Here is a 24,495-nt window from a genome sequence, read left to right as displayed (position 1 = left end):
GGTCTTGCCTGCCCAGGCGAGTCTCGAACCCGCGGGCTCAGGCAATCCACTCACCTCAGCTTCCCAAAGGCCCGGGATTACAGGCTGAGCCACCGAGCCTGGCTCAAAAAAACTTTTAAAGTGGCAACTGCTCGATACAGAATCCATTAGCATCAATGTTTCTCAGACACATTTTTGCAAACATTATTTTCTCCATAGCTTTAAGCTTTAGAAGCAAGTCAAGGTCTCCTCCAACCCAGCAATTAAATCTGAGATTTCAGATCTACTAGTCATTGCAGCACACATCCTTTTATATCTACTATAAAACGTTTATATATTTAACATTCAATATATACTCATGGTTGAATTCTAAATCTGAAATCTCACCTATGTCTGAACCCATATGAAATAAAAGGGGACATTGATAGGAATGAAAGAAAAACATTCTGTAAATGAAATTATTCTAAACTGCACCTTTATATAGAAAAGTCTTTTAAAATGGCTTTGTTAACATTCCACAAGCACATCTTACATTTTCTAGACATTAAAATTGATAATCTCAAACTCCAACTTAGGATAACTGGCTAAGTAGATACATCTGCAGATGTTGAAAATTATGGTATGGGTCTTTGAATAATGACTTAATTTAAAAAGGATGCTTCCACTAATTTCATATGCAGTAGATAGTTTTGTGGTTCTCAACAATTTAACTTTGGAAGACTTCACATATAAATAGGTTTCCTGTTCCCTCTCTTATGTACATGAGTCTTTGTGTGCATGCATGCATATACATATACAAAGGACACCCCCCCAAAGGAATTAACTTTTGGAGAACAGCTTTACCCGCTAGGTAAGTGTTCTAGGAACCCATCAGCATCAGTATACCAGCTAGTATTGTGAGAGGCTGTGTTCAGCTTCAGTAAATTTTTTTTGGAGATTGTTTCAAAGCACTTGCACCCTTCATGAGAGGTGATTTATGAGTGCACTTGCCTACATCGGCTGAGTGTTCAGCATTTTTTGACCAAAAATATTACGGACCCCGTGACCAGTGCCATTCCTATTCACCTGGTCTCAACCTAAGGGCCTTTTTTTTTTCCCCCACTGGATGATGAAAGTCCTCAAAGGAAACATTTTGCCAATGTAGAAGAGGTAAAACAATGACAACAACAACAACAACAACAAAACAAATGGAAGAAACACTAAAAGCCATCAAAATTGACAAGTTCAAAAACGGTTTTGATCAGTGGAAAAGCATTTTGATAGGTGTATTGCATCAAACGAAGAGTATTTTGAAGGTGACTGAAGTTTAAACATGTAAGAATAGATACACAACTTAAAAAAAATTAAATTCCATGTTTTTATGGTCCTCCCTCGTATGTGTATGTCTTTCCGAATGCACACAAATATGTATATATACACAAATAATCATCTAGATACATATGTTCATTAGCAACTCTACTCAATTTATCGAGTTCTCTTTAAATTCAAAAAGTCAGTAGGTAAGTATGTTATCTTTGGTCAGAGAGAAATGGCAGAAAAATATGGTGATTCATAAGATTGAGGACACCTAGGTAGCAGATCTAAGAAAGAAACTATAATTTTTAAGACTTTGAGAAGTTGATTTTCTCTCATTCCAAAATTATCTACTTGTTCTTTCAGGAGGCTGATACTCAAAGCAGCTTTGTAAGATACATGTGACACGTTTCAATCTCATTTTTTGAGGAAGACGCAAACTGGTGGAAGGTTAAAAGGGAACTCAAAATCACCATGTAAATGAGAAGACCAATACTTTTTACTCCAATTTCAACTTTTCTAGAAGTTAGAACTATATGTGACCTTGAAGAACATCTGATTTACATCCCACATTTTTTTTAGCAACCTCTGGAAAGTGAATTTCTAAATCTTTCTGGTGGTCTGACAATGTAGAAAGTTACACAGTCTGTTGGCTTAAGTTAGACCAACTGTGGTGGTCACTCATATCTTTAATGTATGGAAATAAAATAGTCAGCATACCAAGGTTTGGAGACGCATGACTTTTCCCACTCTCAAAATCAATCACCAATCTGAATGCTATGGCTATTACTCAGAGATTCAGAGGTTTGCTGTAAGCAGAGACCATGACCTTGGAACAATTATTTTCACAAAAGGCATTACCAACAATGATGTGAGCAAAGTGCCCAGACTGCCCTCCAGTGCATGAATCCCTGGCCAGGAAATGGCTACGAATCTTCCATGAGTAGTATGAGTTTGGCTTAAATCTCATTTCAGTGCATTTATATTTCATAAGCACTGCATTTAGACAAAGTTAAAATGAGCAAGTCAAAGAAAATACTCACTTAAAGATTTTCTGTGCTCGGGTTTCTGTTCTTTTATATCACTATCATAGTGACTTAGCAATTCGGTACTGGAGGATAATTGAATTTTGAATAATTCCAGGTTTCTTGATGGACAACTTGATGAATCCTTTGGCTGGAAACAACAAACAATTAGACTGAATAATTTTACAATGAAGAAAGGATTCACCATATAGTTTTACTGTCTATTTTGATGGAAGACTTAAGGGGAAGTTTGAAGTAAGAGAATTATTTTGGAATAGCCAAATGCTAAGCTCAATACTCAAATGTAATAATAGTGTATTTAATAGTGTATTTGCTAAATGCTGTGCATTATTTCAAGTATTCTAAATGCATTAACTCAATCAACCATTACAGCAATTCTATGAAGGAGGTGGTATTATTATCCTTATTTCTAGATGAGGAAACGGAACCAAAAATAGATAAGTAATTTGCCCCAGGCCACACAGGTAGCAAATGATAGACCAGAACTCAAAATTGGGCAGTCTGGTACTAGAGTCTATTCTTAAAGACAACAAACTGTGTGTGTGTGTGTGTGTGTGTGTGTGTGTGTGAGAGTGTGTGTGTGTGCGCATATGCGCACACACACATCTTTAAGGAGACTATACCAATGATGGAAAAAAATCAATTTGTTATTTTATTTTTTAAAGTTTTAGTCACAAAATGATATAATGAAAGACTGCAATTAAATATCAATAAAAACACACACAATCTTGTATTACTCTATTGTGTATCATATTAAAAACTCTTAAGAATATTTTCCCTGAAGATTTTGCAAATATTAGTGTCCTAAAATTAGACGTTTGTCCTAGAGTCCATATGAAATGAGTAGCTTTAAATAATTTGATAATTCTAAAAATATACTCTGAATGTGACATTTAGGATAATTTCATGAAGTTCTAGATGTGTAATTTTCATGAAAAGAACAATTTAGCTTAGCTAGAAGAATAATAAAAATCAGCACGAAGGATTATTACTTACTAGTATTATAACAGTGAGTAAGGTCTTAAATACATTGGTATTTATTTTGAAGAATATGTATTAAAGACTGCATAAACAGAAAGTAAAATTCAGTAGTTATTAAGCGCTTGTGTGCTTTTTACAGCCTCTAGTAAATGAATGTTCATGTTATTTCAGAAAAAAAAGAAAGAATGCAATGCATTTTTGAAAGAGAGAAATTAAATGATTCAGTTCCATAAATTCTGTCTGCTGAAAAGGTTTTTAGTGGACCCTAAACTTAAAAGAACTTAATATCTCTCAGTCCATAGGCTCTATTAAAGGCATGTGTTATAGGCCTGAGTAATAAGATTTAAATGACTACATTTTAATTAATAAAGGTAACAGCCAAAACAAATACATACCAATCTGTCAATTGCATTTTTGATCGCGTGGAACCAATCCAATATGATGAAGTCAATATCTGACTGTAGAAGGAACTCATTTCCTGATAATGTTGTGATCTAGAAAAGAAAATCGACAGGTAAAGAAACTATGTAAGACAGATCTTTTACATTTACAAAAACATAGCTTTTTCAAAAAACACAGTTTAATACACTTAAATATTTTCTCATATTCCAGTAATTGTTTTTCTGAGAACTGGGAGGATTTTGAACTGCTCTCTAGAAACTGTTTTTTTATGTCATAACAAATACATTATTGTTTCAATAATAGAACAATTAACTCAGGGTAGGACTAAAGCTGAATTACTCCAACTTAAGGAAGAATAACCCAGGAAGTTCCACGTAAGGCAGACAGTATACACTTAAGTCAGACCACACAGAAAAATGCAACCAAAAGTGTCAGAATTCATTCTGCACTTTTGGTTCTTTCCTGTTGGTCTTTTTCAAGTCTAATAGTATCTCTATATTTGATTTCCTTTTATGGAGGGTTCTAAAACAGATTATTTACCAAGAAGACTAATTCAGACTCCCATAGATCATTCAGATGGATAACATTTAACTATTTCTACTTTCCTTAAAGATCTATAGGAAAGAGATAAAAAATCAATTTCCCCACAAAGGGAGTATATTAAAATAAGACTTTATTTGCATATTTGAACCTCTCCTGGAGCGTATTTATCAAATGAACATCCAGGTTCCCGACTCTCAGCACTGTTAAGTAGTTGGCAATGTTTAGCGGGTAACTATACATTTTTCATGAGAGTGAATCTTTTTCTCCCCAGATGTGTGAGAGAAGGATGTGACCCTATAGAAACAGAGCAATACTTTTGGTTTCACACATAAAGAACTACTTTGAGAAGAATTTGATGAGAGTGGGTGTGGACACGCTTTTTGTAATAGGCCATCTATCTGAACTGTGAAGATTTTCCCTTTGTATTATTGACTTTTTGTTGCAACAGGAAGACGAACATTTCCCGACTGCTGTCACACATCAAGTGAGGCTTCAGAGGTTTAGAGGACTGACATTTCAAAACGCTCAATCAGAAGCTGGTCACCTCTTCTCAACCTTACTTGTTCTAAACAGGAGGTGAATGCTGAAATGTGGCACAGGTTCAGAAAATCACAAATCATGCTTTAGGCCATCTCTATAATTCTATCATTAAAGTGACAATTATTACCCAAAATGGCTCATTCTGAAGGTTTTGAGGATTCTTATGGCAACATTTAATAATAATGATGTTGGAGTTTTTAAGACATCTTCTATTACACATGTGCTATATATATTCATTTGTCATTTATTTTCAGAAAAACTCTATAGAGATTCAACATTACTCAATTCTGCAAAGCAATCATTCTTAATTGAGATGAGTTCCACTATCAAATATAGTCTCTACAACTAGGAGAAGAACTGTCATAAGTGCATACAATTATAAGAAGTGAAAGATTGAAAAATAATAGGATTTAATTACCCACACAAGAATTTGACAGATTACTGGAGCCAAATATTCTCTCTCTCTCTCTCTCTCTCTCTCTCTCTCTCTCTCCCTCTCTCTCCCCCACACACCTTTCCCTTGCCCTAACCCTCTCCCTTTCTCTTTCCCTTCCCCTTTCCCCTTTCTGTCTGTCTGTCTCTCTCTCTGTTAATAAAACTTCATGTAAGAGTTGTGATTGCTCAAAATAGTCCTCTGATTTATGTAAGCAGTAAAAGATAACTAAGATGATGCTTGCCTAATTATCTGAACACCATTGCAAAGTTCTTTACTAAAGTTCCAAATATTTACTTTATAAAGTGTTGCCTCAGAAATAGTCATCTAAAACTCTAAGATCATTTCTAACACAATAAAACTAGTCATATCCTTGACCTCTACCTTCATCCTAATCTAAATTTAAATATTTTTATTATGATTGTATTGTATAATGTCACAATTTTTTAACATACAAAAAAAAATGAATTGGCCCAAGTACAATGTACAATCTAATATAAAATTTTCTGACAGTATAAATAAACCATTATTAAAATTATTAAAAAAAGCAACATTTTTAAAGTATAAGAAACAAACATAATTAGATTTACTATATTAAGAGGGCTTATGAGAGAGCCAACATAGTTCAGTTTTCAGTCTAGTAAATTCAAACAGTGATAAAATATAAGTACTTCAGCATTGCATTTGCATCTTTGGTGCATGCTATGCAATGCTGAGATCTTATACTGCTAACACAACCAAAAGCAAAATGTATTTTCAAAGTTCCTTTGTCCAAATATATTACTGCATTAATCATACATAATCAGTGATTTACGAATTCATTTTGAGAAGCTAGATCAGAGAGCTATATGAATGCATTTCATTCAAAACATACTATCAGAGAGATACAGTTCACATCCTTTCCTCTGTCTTCCCACTAATCTTTTGAGTTACTAGGCAGTCTGGAGAAGTCTGCTACTGCTCTCTACAGTTTAAATGCATCCACTTCTTAATTACAGTCAGTAATTGACTTTGTTCTGCTCCAATCCAGTCACTCACAGGAAAGTAGTTTCAAAATCTTTCACCGGTAAGGCCCATTTAATTCAGGTTTCTCAACTCATGTTTTTACATTACCTCTTTAGGATTTCTAATAAATGGTTTACTGAATTGCATTTGCACTTTGAACAATCAGATTTTCAACACTTTTGGGGAAAAAAAGACATCAGTAAAGAATGCTAGCTTTGACTAAAACTTTTGATTGAACAGCTCATGATGACAATCTAAAGTGATGTAGAATAACAGACATAAAGGCTTTGCTATGAAGCCCTGCTAAAGTATTCTTTCTTATATAAAGTTTTGCCTCCATTACTGAATCTGTGGTGAGGGGATGAAGGAGGAACTTGAAAAAACCTGACAGGTTTAGATAAGAGCTGCTGGTCTCCATCTTGCTTAGAAACCTGTTTTAGGCAAATGTCTCTTTCATCACCACCAGGTCATATTTTGAAGGGATATATCAGGGGACAAAAGCAGCATTAGTGAAGTTTGCTACCTTTGTCAATAATACATATCTTCAAGTATCCATTTGGGGAAATGTGCCTCAAACTTTTTCATAGTACATAAGTGTGCACCTGAATTTTTGCTGGCAACCGATTTATGCCCAGGACGTTATAGAAGCCTGTCCACTGAGCAATATGCAGGGTGGACATTTCTTAAGGCTTTTTGGTATTAATTTGACAGTATTTTTCAATTGGGCTTGGACTCATCTGTGTTTTTGTTGTGGTTCCTCTGAAGATGGGGGCGAGCTCCAAACTTCACTGATAAGTGATGAAGAGGGAAAAAAATTGTTTTTGAGGTTTTAATTAAATGGAGGATTTTTACGCTAATTTAAAATTTTTTAAAAGAGTTTTAAGAAGTAGTGCTTATGATGATTTAAGTAATGGACTTGTCAGTATCAACCTCATCAATATTCATTCTAGCGGTAAGATTTTATTGTGTGAGACTTTAGTGTAAATTAAAAATTAATATGTAAAATGGCATTTACACTTCTAAATATGTCCATATTTCTGTTTATTAGAATAGAAACAAAACTTTTGTAGAACTTCACTGTTTTCTGATTATAAGAAAAATAATTAATTGTGAAGAATTTGGAAAACATAAAGATAACAAAGGATCAACACTATTCTTAGCTACACAGAGTATTGTGTGTACTTTAGTTATTGCCAGTTTTTTATAAATAACGACTATACAAAATGATAATGGTTAATGGATAACTTTATGCTATAGATAGATACCTCAACAACAAAACATATTTGGTGATTAAATATTGTCAGCGTTCTCCTTTCCAGTTGACTTCAAATGTACATGGGATGCAAGAGATGATGAGTGATATTTTGCTCCCCTCTCTTTGATAGTACCACCCTTCTAGTTGCAGAATAAATCTCACAAGTAATTCTGTGTTCAAAAAACTAGAGAGGATGCATTCATGACAGAACATCTCCTAATCATTAACGATGACTGATTAAGCGTCCATTAAGTACAAGGCACATTGCTAGAAGCCAGAGATACACAACCCCCACCCTCAAGAACTTGCAATCTGTTTGAATAAATAGGACATATGCATATAAAGATAAATAACAATAGAAAATGGCTTATATGAAGTCCCAATGTGAGTGGCACACACGATGCTCATGTCAAGATTTTAGAGGAGGGAGTAATTACTGCAGGCACATTTACATCATGAAATTATGCATAAACTGGTGGTCATGATATGTTATTCTTTAAAGGTTGATTGTATCAGAACTTTAGCATATTAAAGATATGAATACTACCACTTGGTATGCAAAGTGATATCAGCTTTAATGATCTCAAAGCACATAATAAACATTCTCCAAATGCAGCTTCCCTCCACTATCATAAAGTAATTTTGCAAATGAAGAAAATGAAGCAAATGAGGAAAATGAGAATGCCATTCTATCAAATTGGCATCATTTTAAATGATAGAATTAAGAGATTACAAAGATCTTGATTTCTAGTTCACTAGTTCTCAGCAAACATTCATATACAGTCAAGGACTGTGTGTGTGAACGGAGAAAGGGCCACGATGATCTGGTTTCAGTTGTGAAATTTTGAATAACGACTTTAGACAAAGTTGCTTGTTACTTTAGGCTAAAAATAGCCCAATTTTAAACAATCATGCAAAATCCTTACAGGGATTTTTTTTTTCTTTTTACAAACAACTACTCTCTCACTACGAAAAAACATATCGAAGACAGAACTGGGGCATCCAAAAGCTCCTTCAAATCCTAAAAAGGACTAAAGCAATCCTACACATGAACAAATATCTTTCACATTTTGCTTAGAATCAGTCTTTGACTAAGAACCTAAGGAGGAGTTAATCCATCTTAATGAAGCTGTAACTGTGCATAGAAAATGTATAATAAAATATACCAAATATCTAAAAAGCCCTAAAACATGTTAAATAATATGCTTACAATGGTTTTAGAAATAGTAGATAAAAGGAATGGAATTAATTGCTATTATATTTAGAAACACTTTGGACTTCATGATGAAATTATTATATTCAAATTAAATTAAGTAATAAAAGTTATGTCAAAATACACTAAATTTATTTGAAGTAAATATGAATTATTTTTGTGATATTAATTTTGGCCATATCTTTATTGAATACTGCCAGCGTAAAACATAGATATATACTTTGGCTGCATCAAAGGGAGCTATCAAGACATAAAATTGAAGCACTAATGCCTAAACCCCCCTGAATCACATTTTTTTATTCTTGCATCACACTCCATATTTAATATAGCTGATCAAATGAAGTTGTCATGGTTATACAAATAGTTAAATTACTTTGTCTCAAAGGTGTTTATGACCACCAAATAAATTACATTATCAGGTTGAACGTCTATCTCAAATTACAGTCTGGTTTAAGTAACTCCTAACATTTTCCTTAACATGTTGAGCAAAGTTAACATAAAACTAAGGATAAAATATCAGTTAGAAGTAAAAGGTCTTCAATTTGTCTTTCCAAAAATGTTACTTGTTAAAGCATTTTGTGAGAAAGTATCTGTCTTGTTTTCCCAATGTTGCTAGATGTTAAGTAAATATATACTGATTACAAAAAATAAAAGTTGCTTTGGCAACTCTCTTATTAAAATGCATTTGTAATCCCCATCTGTCATGAAAGTTTTGAAAAGTTTGTTTACTTTGGATAGCAGCCTTATCCAGGGTTACCCTAGCAAACAATGATAGCAGTCTTCAGAAGTTGTGTGAGGAACAAGCCACTAGGGATCCATTTTTGTTTTAATTGGCACACACAAACACTTTTCTGGTCTGTCAAGAAGATCAAGCTAATATGCATGGAGGGTGTTATATTCTCAGCTTCGGGGAGCAGTAAAGCTCCCTTTATTTAAGTAATTTAAATGATAGACTGCAAAAACTTTGCAAGTCAGAAAAATGTTTTATACTTTCTTAGGGAATATTTGTTTTAAGCAACGGAAAATGTTCTACATATCTAAAGATGTTGAATCTTATGTTATAATTACCCCGTTTCTTCTGACTCTGTGAAATGTTCCTAAATCCACATGCTACTAAATAAGCCAGGCCACCAATGGTTCTTGCATTTCCACAACTCCCCCTGTGTTAACAAATGTGCGTTCATTAGTTTCCAGATGTTTATTGGATATGTTTTCAATGTGTTTGGGGTTGATTGATTTGCATGTACATTTATTGTAACCCTCAGTGGTGTCATCATATCAAAATAACCTGCCCATGTAAGCAATTTCTTATTTAATGGAAAGTAAACAAATGTTGGGCTACATACACGACAAATCTCAAGTGCATTCCGAAATCTAAGGTTTAAGGCCAACCTTTCAAAAAACAATGCTTTTTAATTGAAATTGAGCTGTACTTTTGACACCCAAGTAATTTGGTCCATGCATTCTTACAACAGAGATTTGTTCTGCATAATAAAATTGGCCCTGTAATGAACATTCACACCCTATATAACTTGTCTATTCGACTTTACTGTTTATTAATAAAATATCTAAATGTAAACATTTATTTCAAACAAACAAGTAAACAAAAACTCATGTTCATCTCTTATCAGTGTTAAAATATTTTAAGTGCTGAGAAACAAGTCTTCTCAATATTCATGAAAGAATACTATCCAAGTAATTAGTAGTTTAGCAGTTTCCACAGTTTTGTAGCAGCAACACCAAAACTTTTGCCTGTGGTGCTCATATGAAAAACGACTGAAAAAGTGACTAATTGAAGCAGTTGTTGAATAAAGATATCAGTTTAGACTTTTATTGCTCTTAATTTTTAAACTTGGGTTGGGGAGTCATTGTCTTCAGATAAACAAATCATCCTGGGACTTGTCACCACCAGTCAGTCACTCCCTGCCAACCACAGATGAGCTTCTAGCCTGAGTCATATTCACTGTGCTCAATTACTCATCTAGTCACATGGCTTAGGAATCTGTTGCCCCATAATGCTTTTACTGGAATGATGTTATTATTATTGTCATTATTTAAATAATGCTCAATTAAGCATTTTTAACAAATTCAAAAGTGCAACATAAATACAAGACTCCCTCTTACCCCAAGATATACTGGATTGTTTTCTTTGTTCATATTGTTTTGACCTGTGAGTAAACATTACATGTGTGCTTATATTTAATGACAATATCCTATATACTGTTATGAATTTTTCAATGCTTTCAACTCTATACTACCATCTTCTTCCATGAGGAGTTGTAATATCCTTTGCTCTCTCCACCGTCTCATTCATGTTTTCCCTTCCAGTCCATACTCCACATTGCAGCTAAAATGATCTCTCTGAAACTTGGATCTGATCATCCCATTCCTCAGCTTGATATCATTCTGAGGTTCCCCACAGCTGCTGCAGTGTCGTGCAAACTCTTTAATATGGCCTGCCAGATCCTGTGAGCTCTGGCACCTAACCACTCTGCAGTTCCCCTGCTCTGCATTTTCTTCTGCATCTCTGCAACCCAGTCATACTGAAATATTTTTGGTTCCCCAGCTGTCCCATACTAATTCTCATTTCTTTCCTTAGAGCAGGTTGCTCCTGTTGCCCAGACATCTCTGACTTCCTCTGTCATATCTTTCAAATTAATTTAGAAGTCACCTTTTCAGTAAAGGCTTCTCTGAAATAGGTGTTCCCCTATATGCTCTCATGATCTCACATCTCCTTTGTCACAGCACAAACTGATCTATATTACAATGCATTGTTTGTGCTGTTGATCTTTCTGTTCCCACCACAAGACTCCAAGACCAATGGCAATTGTTTACATGGATGTCTGAACAACCAACACAAAAGGAAATAGTTAAGCCTTATTTACCTAGTTCATTTCAGTTAATGCATAATATTCCATTGTTTGATATGCTATAATATATTTAACTAATTCTCTATGGCAATAAAATTTTGAAGGCTGCAATACAACCACACTGTTTCAGGTAATGTAAGTAATGTAATTTTGACATCTACTGATAACAGTTTTTAAAATCAGAATAGAGTAGTCAAGCTATTTTGAAGATTGATAATAGCAGTCTGAAAACTGTATTTTCCCATCAGTCAACAAGTTCTAGACTTCAAATAACAAGATTAAACCTGGAGGGGCCAGGAAGCACCAAGAATCATTTCTTGCATATTCCTAAAATAGAATGTTCTTGATTATATTCCAAAGCCACTCAAGTGTTTTATAGGAATAATCTATACTAGATTATCCAAGAATCACACCCTATGCACGGCCTTTGTAATTAGGAATTGATTGCATGGGAAAATGGATACGAGTTCAAGATTTTTCAGAGCTAATCCTTAGGTTAATGGGTCAAATCTTCAAAAAAACCTCAGTGATGTAAAGATGTTCATTGCTCATCAACATTGTAGCCGTTAATTTTACTAAAGCACTATTAACATTAATAAACAAGCAATCTACGAGAGGAGGTGGCAGTAATTATGTTGCTAATACCTTTATTTAGGAGTATTGGCAAATTTTAAGATAGAGTGACTCAAGCAAAAGCAGGTACTATTGCCACTAGTTTATTACTCACACATGTCTCCTGCTAATAAGCACTGAAAGTGCACAACAAGAATAAAAGATGTTGCAGTATGTAAGTATCTATGCTACTGTAACATACTTGGCCATGAATATGAGTGTTTATAAAACATTCAAGAATTGTTCCATGTCTACTTACATTAATGAGAACACCTGTTAGCTTTAGTGCTGTACAGACTTATTTGCATTAGATTCAGGTTTTCACATACTGTACCTCACTTTTTGAAACAATTAGATGCTTATAGAGAAATATAGCTAAGTGAAAAACAGCAGCTTTGAATGCCTTCCGGCTCAAGACAATCCAACTCCAGGTTTTAGTGAAAAACAAAAATCTGCTGAATTACAATAATGCCACTTAGAAGTGAATGTAGGTGTATTCTATTTTATTTTATTTTTTTACATTCAGAGAACAGAAGATACATATAAAAATCTGTGCTTTAATCTTCAAGTAAAATTATAGCCAAAAAGGACAGTTTCCAGACAAGGATGCCAACAAATAAGGAATGGCATTGCCACAACAACATAGATTATTCAGGATCTTGGGAACCTGCTACAAAAGTTTGTCTCTTTGCCAATCTCAGGAAGCTGGATGACTCCAGTAGGTCTTCTGACTGAATGAGGAAACCTGCAGATGTGTGCCCACCTTGTGTTGTTTCCAACACTCTACAATATAGCCCTTTCTATGAGATAACAGAGCTGATGGAGCGAAGGATTTGTGGCCCCTGAGTCAGTCACGTGGGCTACTAATTGCAGAATAGCCAGAACATACCAACCGAAACACACTGTAATTCCCTTACAGAAGCCAGTGAGAGAGTCTGTCTTATTCATTACTCACAGAAAATAGTCACAACTTCTGTAGGTCCCACTCTATTGACACGTCTGTCTGCCACTCCCCAGAGGATGCTAAAGCTTCTGTGATTTAAATATTTTCAGTTACTGAAAAGGGAGCACTTGAGCAAATTCTGTGGTTTCACAGCCGCTATTATCATCATTATATTTAAGAGGTGCAATATTTACATCAAAATGACTCAGTTGGTGATATATTCTAAAGATAAATGTGTATTTACGATCTGAAGAAGTGTGATTTATAACTATCTTCCCAGACATAAACAGAGCACCTCTGTAGTGTACTAGTAAACACAGATTAGCCCAGGCACACATGAACTCTTCCCATAGGATTAATGGCACTTTGTCCTGGGAAATGATGGAACTGGGATCGGTCCTTCCAGAGTTTCACAAGAAACAATGGTCTCTATTTTCTCCTCCACTGTTTAGTTACATGGTCTGGGCAAAGGAAAGGAATGAATATTAGGTGGGGATTTGGGGATCAACTAGTAGAATTTTCATTGTATGGAATCCAAGCTACACAATTCAAGAAGTACAAATAATACTATAGTAAAAGTTTACTTTTGGGTCCCCATAATTTTAAGTTGTGTCTAACCAAGAGCTAGACAATTTAGATTTTGCTCTCTATAGAATAGCATCACCATTCATCAAGAATGATAGATTAACTATCGTGTAATTAGGATGTTCATGAATGAGGGGAAATTTATCTTTTCCACAAATTGTAGACTTAAATAAATGGAAAATGTTGAAAAATTTTCCCTGAAAATGTGCAAAAATTATAATTCTGCCTATTGGGGAAATCCTTAACTGTTTATTCAAAATATTTTTATTTAAAATAAACATGAAAAAAATCATCTGATATTTCTAAAACTATAGCTAGTGGTTTGTAATATATATAACACATATATAATATATCACATATATAGTGATAATTATATATTATATACATACATCTATATTACAGACAGAGAGAGAGATATAATGTAATGATATTTTTAAAGAAATAAATCACCTATGACTACATGACAATGACATCTGTCAGTTGAGCATCAGGTCATCCACCTAATAGTGGTGACATCTGGAATGACATATCACTCTATGCTAAATGTGTGCAAATATACCTTAACAATCCTTACTCTTCAAAATGCACTGATACTTGGATTGGAAATAGCATCACTTAAAAATGCTAGAATTTTAAAAAATATATTTGTTGCACTATCAGTTGGATGACTATATAATTTGTTGTTCAAACTGTGACAATTTTGAAGACACAAGAGGCACTAATAATACCTCAAGACAATAGGTAAACAGGTCTTCTTTGTGTATATTAGGACACGTGGAATGCTAGTTATCACACACAACACTGGGGAGTTACTGGGCAACTATTGATCTTTAGGCATCTAGAGAATACCTATAATGTGTCCAATTCTAGGAACTGTGAGGTTTACCAGAAAAAGTCAGCAGTGACCTTTGCTTTTAAGAAGTTTATAATCTGGTGTGATATACAAGACCAGCATGGGAAAATAATTAAAAACAACAATTAAATCATGATTCAAGATGGGACACATAATACGTTATGGAAAAACCCAAAGTTTCTTTGAGGGTATACGGGAGTACTCAGGGAAGAATGTTGGAGAAGGTCCTTAAAGGGACAGATAATATTTAGTAGAAGAAAAAGAAGGGAAAGAGGACAACACAGGTGACAAAAACAACTTGTAGACAGATTCCGAGGAAAGAGAATATGCCATCTCTAAGGACATTAAGAAGCCATTCCTAAGTCCTCTTTGTCAGCTCTTTCTTGTCATTCATCTCTTAAATGGAGGTGTTACTCAGCATTCTCTTGTAAGTATGATTCTTCTCCCTTAGAATCATCTGGAATGATATTACCATTTCCCTTTTTTAAAGTAGGTTTACAAATGAATTAATCCTTAATTTGCATCTCTACTTCAGGCATCTCTCTTGGTATCTGTTACAATTCAGACCAATATTACTTCTGGTGTGATCTCTTTACTACCAGCTGATGTACTTACAATCTATTCGCCACATCCAACCATTTGTGAACTCCCAATTTGACTGATACCACTTTGTCCTTGGAGATCTTTATAAATCTGAGTCTCATGCTCACTGGGACCTAAAGAGTCAGATCCCAGGAACGAAGCCTAGTAGTCTGCATGTTTACAGAGCTCCACAGGTGATCTGAAAGTTATGCTGTACTGGAGCCTACTTCTCTAGATCATGAAAAGCTGGTCTACTCAAACCCATATCTGTCACCTGCCACTTAAAAGTCATTGAATAAATATCTTTTATCCTCATGATAAACCAACAATGTGTACTTATTTAATCATGGTGTGCATCTCACTATTGTATGTATTTAGTATTTCACTTTACACACCTGACCACAAATACTCCACGACCTCGCACTTAGCTAGAAGCTCTCAGTAAAGGAAAGTAGAATGAATGATAGCTCAGCTGGCTCACATTAATACTAAAGAGTTGTGTTTTTCACATAATAAAAAGGCTTGAGATTTAGAAAATAAAGGTTTCATTTAGTATGTAAGGCAAAAAGAAAACAACGTTCAGTCCATGAACGGATGCATCAGTAGAGCTATTCCACAGTGTCAGAGTTGGGGAGACGTCCTCTAAAAGCTGGCTCTGTGTTGAAACTTCCCCATCAACATAGCACTGTTTTCTACAGTTGTACCAATTTATCCATCTGAAAAGATGATACCCCACTGCTGTCTGATGAAGAATGACTCTTCCATGGTCCCTGGGCTTTCTAAGGCTCTTTCTGGTTCCTTGTCTTTTTGCCTTCCTTTTCACACAGCTCAGGCAGCTTGCTTCTCTGTCTTTGATTTTAATTGCCAGGCTTTTGAGATACTTAGCATTTGAATTAAGATCTTTAAGTCACCCCAAGTTGAGTTGACATGTTCTCAGTCCCTGAAAGTTCTTGTCTTCACCAAAGTTCAGTTCTGTAGTTGAATCCTCTTCTTGTTTCTTGGCTTGTAGTTTTTATTCTAGTGGTTTATCTAGTGTACCAGACCCTCTCAACTGGTGGAATCCTTTTGCTGACCCCTTTTTGAGAAGTGGGGCTCTGTGGAGCATCTCACTGATTCTCACTGTATCCCATTCCAGTTATTTAAATCCACCTCTTATCTGCCTTATTAGTCTGAATTGTTACACATGCAAAGAATAATCCATACCTGCATTCAAAGTAGCATGGTTACAAGCATATCTGAAAATGAGTCATGCCAGTGTATTCAGCGATCATCCAATGACTTTTAAAATATTCTTGTTATTTCTGGTTGGCACTCACACCCTAAATCTAACAGCCTGGAATGAGTTCTGTCTGTCATCTTATATTTTGGATTCTGTATTCTGTCTAGAAGATACACTTTCCAATAGTATCAGCTTGAACTTTTCCATAGTTTTCCCTACTCTCTCTTTCTATATTATATATATTTAGCCTGCTTCATCAAGATGGTTCTATTACCATTAACTGGGTTATTCCTGATTCCATGCAATAATCCCAATTCCTGAATAAATGATATCTAAAGATCATCAATGCAGTAAATTGCTCCTCCAATTTCTGAAGATAACTATAAATTACTATGCAATTTATTGTTCTGTAGGAGGCTGAGGAGTAGGACATTAAGGAGAACATTTTTTCATTATGGAAACCAGTGTCGGATTTATAATCTGCTACCCTTGATAAATGGTTTACAGCATCAGATCCGTATTGTAGTGCATTTCATCCACAATGTTTTCTTAAAAAGTCAGATTTAATTAGACTACATTTATATGCAGTTTGTGAATATACCTGAAAGCAGGTGGAGGAGGCACTAAAGGAAGAATTTATTCCAAACTTAAAGAAGTCACTGCCCTGGAAGTATAATTTAGCCATGGGTTTCAAATCTTTTTTGGCCATAATCCACACTGATAAATATATTTACATTGCCAATCAGTAGCTTTACCTCTCTCTTTCTCTTGCTTTTCTCTTTCTCTCGCTTCTCTCTTTCTCTCTCTTCTCTCTTTCTCTCTCATACAATTCTTTCTATCTATCTAACTATCTATCTTCTATCAGTCTGTGTATCTACCTATCAATTCATTCATCTTTTATTCAATATATATTCTATATATATAGTATGTGTATATATATGCATTTATATATGACATATTATATAATTAAAACACAGGTTTCATAAAATAATATTTCCCCTTGCTGTATGTAATAAAGTCTATTCTGATGAAGTCTATTCTATTCTAGTTTATTCTTTCTTTGTTTGATTTCACTAAAAAATGCTGGTTCAACTCACTAAACTGATTTTGTGACCTACTGTAGTATCTTGACTGCGACTGAAAACACTGGCCTAGAGAGTACTGAAGATGCTATCTTCAAGGACTGCTCCTTGGTGCTAATCTCTTCTCTCTTTGTTTCTTTTCTTCTTTCCTTCGCCCCCCCCTTTTCCATCCTTCTCCTTCTTCTTCTTCCCCCATCTATTGCACCCCACCCCATTTAAAATATTATTCAAAATGCCCTCATATATAATTTAAGAGTTGATATTTAAACCTACGGCAGCTTCCAGAATATTTGTCACATTTTGACTATTATGCCTGGGTGATCAATAATCCTGAGTGTGGGGATTCTGCACTAAGTTATCTCCTCCCATTTGAAAGTAGAATTAGGATGTGGTTTTCTGGAATTTGGCTTAGACTCTGGGTTTCTAAATATACCTTAAAGCAAGAGTTTCTTTATAAAAGAAGAAACAAAGACTTTTGGTAATGTGCTGTTTGGAATACATTTGAGATACCTCACCATGATCTGATGAGAGAAAAACCAAAGAAGTTAAAAGCCTGGCAAACTATCAGAGGCAGAGATGGCAGCTATTTGTTTTTAAGTTCCTTGTATAGAAACAATGAGTGCACTCCATGTTGTATCCTGCAGCACCATGATACAAGGTCTGGGAGTAGTTATTAGCATGTGTCTGTGTGATGGGAGTGAAAACTAAACATTTTAATAGTGTTATGGCCTCTCCTTCTCAAGTTCCCATTAATGCAAATATAGCACATGTGGTTTAAGTCCCAAGAGTCTTGTAGGACACAAATCACAGATGTGGAGTAAACATTATCGGAGAATATGACTCCACGGTCTACTCCTTGCCATCAGCAGATGCCCTTATGCTCCCATGATGTCAGGCAGATACCTGCTAGGATATCTTGAGCAAAATCACAAAAAGTCACAGAGCCCACAATGCAAGATTTGAAAGTAGACTCTAAAAGCTTCTTGGTAAATTATGGCGGAGGCTCCAGCTACTTCAAGGCTTTCAGAGAACACTCTGATAATTAAATATAGTAAAACTTGCTCATCCTTCCTGCATCAAAATTACCAGAGACTTATGCTTTGTGAGAAGTAGAATGTTCTTGTAATGTAACCCAGATGATACAATGGCACATAGCCGGTAAAACAGAGCTGGTGTATCTCAGATACAACAAACTTTTCCCCAGATATCCTGATTCTTCCATGCCATCTTTGACAAGACTACAATTCAGAATGATTGCTGCTCTGAGATTGCCTTCTTTTATTTTCCACCTTCTGTTGTTTCCTCTATTTCCCCATGTCATAATTTTCCAAAATTTTCAGGCTCAAAAAATGAGTACATTGAGTTTCTTCTCCCTAGCCCATTAACATTGCTATATTCTAAAACTGCCATTGAATTTGAGAAACTTGGGCAATCTCCTTACATACTGGTGAATGCATTTTCCCACATTTCCTGTAAGTGAGACTTCAGTATCCATATGCTGACCTGACCTTAAAACTTATATTGGCAGGACTGTCAATTGCCATGTAGTGTGATTCTAGGAGCGTTAAGAAGCCTCTTTGGATGATAAACCAATTCCCTGAACCTGCTGTTTAAGGTCTGGAATTTTAATTATGCTGTTCCTTTAGATAAAGCCTTTTAGACAGTTAAAGGGAGGGATACTATTTTCCTATAGTTATTTGTTCAATTATTGGTATAATATTACTTTTCTTAAGAAAATATATTAAAACAAACTATTTCTGATTATAAATACATACATAAACACTTAAAAATATGCAAACCAGAAATATATAAAATTAAAATCAAAACCATCTCTAATTACATGACCCAAAGATAGCCCTCTCAATATTTTCTTCTAGATGAATGTCTATATATATATGCACACACATACACACATATGCAAAAAAAAAACCCAAAACAAACTGGAATTATCTTTTGGAGGGCGGGCCTCTTGTAGTACAGGATTCCCCTGCTAGGTAAGTATTTGAGGAGCCCACGGGCCTCAGAGAACCAGCTAGTGTTGTTGTGAGAGGCTGCGTTTGACTTCAGTGAATTTTTTTTGGAGATTCTATGGTCATATATAGGTCAGACATAGGTAATATTAAATTGAAATATTGTATCTTATTTGCATTTTTAAACATGATATCAGGAAGATTTGTTCATGGTATTCTTTGATATCATCAGCTTAATCATTTTGTAACATTCTCTTATGAAGATTTACTATAATATACTTAGCTATTTTCCTATTTTCCACAATTTAGTTATTTCCAATTTTTGTCAAAATAAATGAGGCCACATTGCAAAAACATGACATTTTGTTAAAATTTCTGATTTTTTTTTCTTAGAAGAGATTCTTAGAGAAAGAATGACTAGTTAAATAATACAATTTTGAGAGACTCCTGAAGTATATTAATAATTATTTCCTAGAAAGATTATTCCAAGTTGTATTATCTCACCAAAATTTAAAAGTGAGCCCATTTCAAGTCATATTTTCTTTTAAGTAATACATTATATACTTTACAAATTTTGTAAGAAATATGTAATTTTGTTAAGTTTGCATTTATTTTATAAATGCAAACTTTCACCTTAGAACTTGTTGCTAATGTTCTTTTGTATATTTCAATTTTAGTATTTTTCAGGGTTTTATTAAGTATTTTACTAGAATGAGGACTTTAGTAAGTTTATTTAACCTTGGTGACAATTGCCATATATTTTTCCTAATTTATTTTGAGTGACACTTTTAATGAAATTATTATTTCTTGGTATCCGATGGGGATTGTTTCCAGTACCCTTGTAGCTACAAAAATCCATGTATGCTCAAGTCCCATAGTCTGCTCTACAGAACCCTGGGATAGGAAAAGTCAGACCTCCATGTTTGTGGATTTCCCATTCCACAAATACTGTATTTTCTATCAGCATTTTGTTACAAATGTGGACCCTGAGCATATGAAGAACTGACTGTATTTCTTGAGATAAGAAATTCCTCATATAAATGGGCCAGCACAATTCAAACCCATGTTGTTCAAGGATCAACTGTATTTATACATAGATATATTAGTTTTAATTTTAAAATGTAAACTTTAGATATTGTTCATTTGTGATTGCTTCAAGTTATATTTATATTTTTATCTAATATATATATTTATTCTTATTTCCAATCTGTAGTTTAATTCTTAGAAATATTTTTAAAGACTCAAAATCTTTCAAATGATCTTTAAATATAGCTTTTCTTCCTCCAGAATTTTGATGAGATTGTATATTAATTCTACACTAATTTGTGAAGAGTGAAAAATCTGCAAATAGCAAGACTTCCTCTTGAGAAAATAAGTATGTCTCACTATTTTAAGGTTTTGGTTATATCTTGTAGTAGACATATTGTATTCATACAGACTCACTTATCCCTAGGTATTTGAAACAGAATTTTGGTAGAGGTATGGAGAAAAACTTGAGGGCAATATGTATCTTAGAGCAAAAGAGAGACTATGCTTCCAAAGAAAGGAAAGGCTCATAACAAGGAGAGCCATTTTGTTCTTCTGCATCATTTAGCACAAGGCTGGCTGTTGCTGTCCTGATGACCCAAGGAGGCTACTATTTCTCTTCTCCTGTTCCTATCATCTGGCCTCTGGCATGCATATCCCACAAGACACAGTCCCTATAAATGACGCTAAGCTAACAGATGCTACTAGAGCAATCTAATTCAAAGCAATGCTAATTTTCTGATGATAAAAACCAGAACTGTCATCCCCCAAAATGTATCATGTCTATTAATCTGAATTTCTTGTTCTAAAGATCATGGCAGATAAAAACCCATGCCATCAGCACCTTCAAAAACTTTCATCTAATTGTGGATTCAGGTTTCTACCTTTCTCCAAATATCTGTTTCTCAAGTTATTTTTCATAAACAACCCTTTAAGTAGTCATGTAATATTTAGATCATTTTGATATATCAAGTCCCATTCTCAATTTTTAGAGTATGACCTTAATTTCTTTTATATCTTAATAATGTCTAACAAAATGAGAACCTGTAACTTCACAGTACAGATACAGAACACAAAAGATACAGTATAGTTTGAGATAGTGTTGGGGAAGTAGAAACATGTGGCTCTGCGGATAACATCTGTGCCCGTCATTCACAAGCTTGAGTCTTGCACTAGTCACTTGTATCTGGAGCTTCAGTCTCACCTTAGATTCTCACCTGGATTCTGTAGAGAATCCAGAGCAAAATGAGGAGTGCGAGCCGGGCTCGGTGGCTCCACCTGTAATCCCGCGCCCTTGGGAGGCTGAGGTGAGTGGATTGCCTGAGCCTGCGGGTTCGAGACCCGCCTGGGCAGCGAGACCTCATCTTTACAATAATTAAAAAAATCAGCCGGGCATGGTAGTGCATGCCTGTAATTCCGGCTACTCGGAAGACTGAGGTGGAAGGATCGCCGGAGCCCAGCAGGTCGAGGCTGCGGTGGCCGGGAGTGGCCTATGCATTCCAGTCTGGGCGACAGTGGGACTCCAACTCGAAAAACAACAAAAAAAGAGGAGTGCGAAAATATTTATTTAAACATTTACTTTACAGTAAATGCAGTTTTTGCTCCATTATAGTTATCCCCCTTTTTTTTGAGTTGGAGTCTCACACTGTCACCCAGGCTGGAGCGCAGTGACACGCTCACGGCCACCGCAGCCTCAACCTGCTGAACTCAGGCGATACTCTGCCTCAGCTTTCCAAGTAGTTGGAACTACAGGCACACACTATCATACCCAGCTAAGTTTTTGTTTGTTTGTTTGTTTTTTGTTTTTGAGTCGGAGTCTCACTCTGTCGCCCAGACTGGAGTGCAGTGGCCGCTCCCGGCCACCGCAGCCTCGACCTGCTGGGCTCCGGCGATCCTTCCCCCTCAGCCTTCCAAGTAGCCGGAATTATAGGCATGCGCTACCATGCCCGGCTGATTTTTTTGATTTATTGTAGAGATGAAGTCTCGCTGCTCAGGCGGGTCCAGAACCCGCGGGCTCATAAGTTTTTGATTTATTGTAGAGTTGAGGTCTTGCCAAGATGCCCTGGCTGGTCTCAAATCCCTGGGTTCTGACAATCCTCTCACCTGGGCCTCCCAAAGTGCTGGGATTTACAGGTTTGAGTCACCTCGCCCAGCGATTATCTTTATCTTATCTGATTTCTCAATAGCTATAAGTGAGTTAACTCTCTCATATGACAATCTCTTTTCCTGGATCTCTCTTAATTCCTTAACTCCTTCTCAGTTTTCTTTGCTATTTCTTTGCTATTTAAGTGGCTCTTCCTGGGTCCAATTCTTCTTTCACTTAGTTACTTCCCAGGTGCCTTCAAGATATTTCTTTATATGGTACCAACAAATATACAGTGATTTCCACATTTGCATGCCATTGTTTCTTTTTTCTTTTAAAAATCTTTTTATTATTTTTATTTTTAAATTGTATTACAGAGATGTGGGACACAAGTAAGGGTTAACTACATAAGTAGGCTGCATGCATGTGAAGTTTGGGCTTCTAATTGGTCCTCACTCCTCCTGGTGGTAGACCAGGTAGGTATGCTTTGTGTTGTCATGTACTCCCCACTCTCCTCACTCCCTCCCTTCTGTAGCAGTGCCCAGCGACTGCCAATCCCTCCCTTGTGCTACTGTGACTAGTGATTAGGGCCCACTTATGAATGAGAACATATGTAATTCAGTTCTTTGTTTCTGTGATACTTCACTTAGTATGATGGTGTCCAACTCCATCCAATTTGCTGCGAAGTCCGTGATTTTGTTCTTCTTTATGTCTGTGTAGTGCTCCATCAAGTATATGTATCACATTTTCTTTATCTGTCCACTTTTGATAGGCTGTAGGGTTGGTTCCATGTTTTTACTACTGTGAACAGTACAGCTATAAACATGTGTGTGCATGTGCAGGTGTCCTTTTTGTAGAATGAATTATTTTCCCCTGGGTATATTCCCAGGAGAGGGATTGTTGGATCATATGAAAGGTCCATTTTTAGTTCTTTTGGGAATCGTCACACTGCTTTCCATAGAGGTTGAACTAGCTTGCACTCCCACCAACAGTGTAGAAGCATTCCCTTTTCTCCACACCCAAGCCAGCATCTGTTGTTTTTTGACTTATTAATGATGGCTATCCTTACTGGAGTTGGGTGGTATCTTACTGTAGTTTTGATTACATCTCTGATGATTAGTGAGGCTGAGCAGTTTTTCATGTGTCTGTTGGCTGGTTGTATGTCATCTTTTGAGAAGTGTCTGTTCATGTCCTTTGCCCACTTTTTAATGGGTTTGCTTGCTTTTTTTCTTTTACTTTGTTTGAGTTCCTTGTAGATCCTGGATGTTAGGTATAATTTGTAAATATTTTTTTCCCATTCTGTGGGTTGTCTCTTTACTCTCTTGATGGTTTCTTTTGCTGTGCAAAAGCTATTCAGTTTGATGAGGTCCCACTTGCCTATCTTAGCTTAATTTTATGGCATTCACTTTTGGGAACCTGGTCAAGAATTCGTTGCCAACTCTGATGTGCATAAGAGTGTTTCCTACGCTTTCTTCTAGGATTCTTATAGTTTTAAGTTTTACATTTAGGTCTTTGATCCATTTAGACAGGATTTTTGGATATGGTGATAGGTAGGACTCCTGTTTCAATCTTCTGCATGTGTTCAACTAGTTTTTTCAGCACCATTATCAGTGGCTTTGTTGAAGATGAGTTGGTACCATTCTTTAACCACTTAGTTTTTCCTACAATACCTGTACCTTAATTTATTGACAACTTTCCTAGAACTGGAAATTCAATAAATTTGATACAATTATTTTCTATTGCAAAAAGCATATGCTAAAACCAAAAATATTGCCGGGTTCGGTGGCTCAGCCTGTAATCCCGCACCTTTGAGAGGCTGAGGTGAGTGGATTGCCTGAGTCTGTGGGTTTGAGACCCACCTGGGCAGCGAGACCTCATCTCTACAATAAATTAAAAATAAAATCAGCTGGGCATAGTAGCGCATGCCTGTAATTCCGGTTACTTGGATGGCTGAGGTGGAAGGATCGCTGGAGCCCAGCA

The 24,495-nt window shown here is 35.6% G+C and overlaps 1 protein-coding gene across 1 annotated transcript in view; it reads right to left on the bottom strand.

Moving 5' to 3' along the window:
- Window positions 1-24,495, bottom strand: part of ARHGAP15 (Rho GTPase activating protein 15) — a 424,379-nt gene that overhangs the window by 107,342 nt on the left and 292,542 nt on the right. The window contains exons 7-8 of the mRNA XM_008061399.2: window positions 3,695-3,793; window positions 2,316-2,448 (exon numbers count right to left, since the gene is read on the bottom strand). Of these exons, the coding sequence (XP_008059590.1) occupies window positions 2,316-2,448; window positions 3,695-3,793 (232 nt within the window). The remainder of the gene's footprint in view (window positions 1-2,315; window positions 2,449-3,694; window positions 3,794-24,495) is intronic.

Source organism: Carlito syrichta, unplaced genomic scaffold (genome assembly GCF_000164805.1).
Source record: "Carlito syrichta isolate Samal-C Ts95f unplaced genomic scaffold, Tarsius_syrichta-2.0.1 Scaffold305239, whole genome shotgun sequence".
Lineage (NCBI taxonomy): Eukaryota > Metazoa > Chordata > Mammalia > Primates > Tarsiidae > Carlito > Carlito syrichta.
This window is presented reverse-complemented; position numbering and strand designations above follow the sequence as displayed.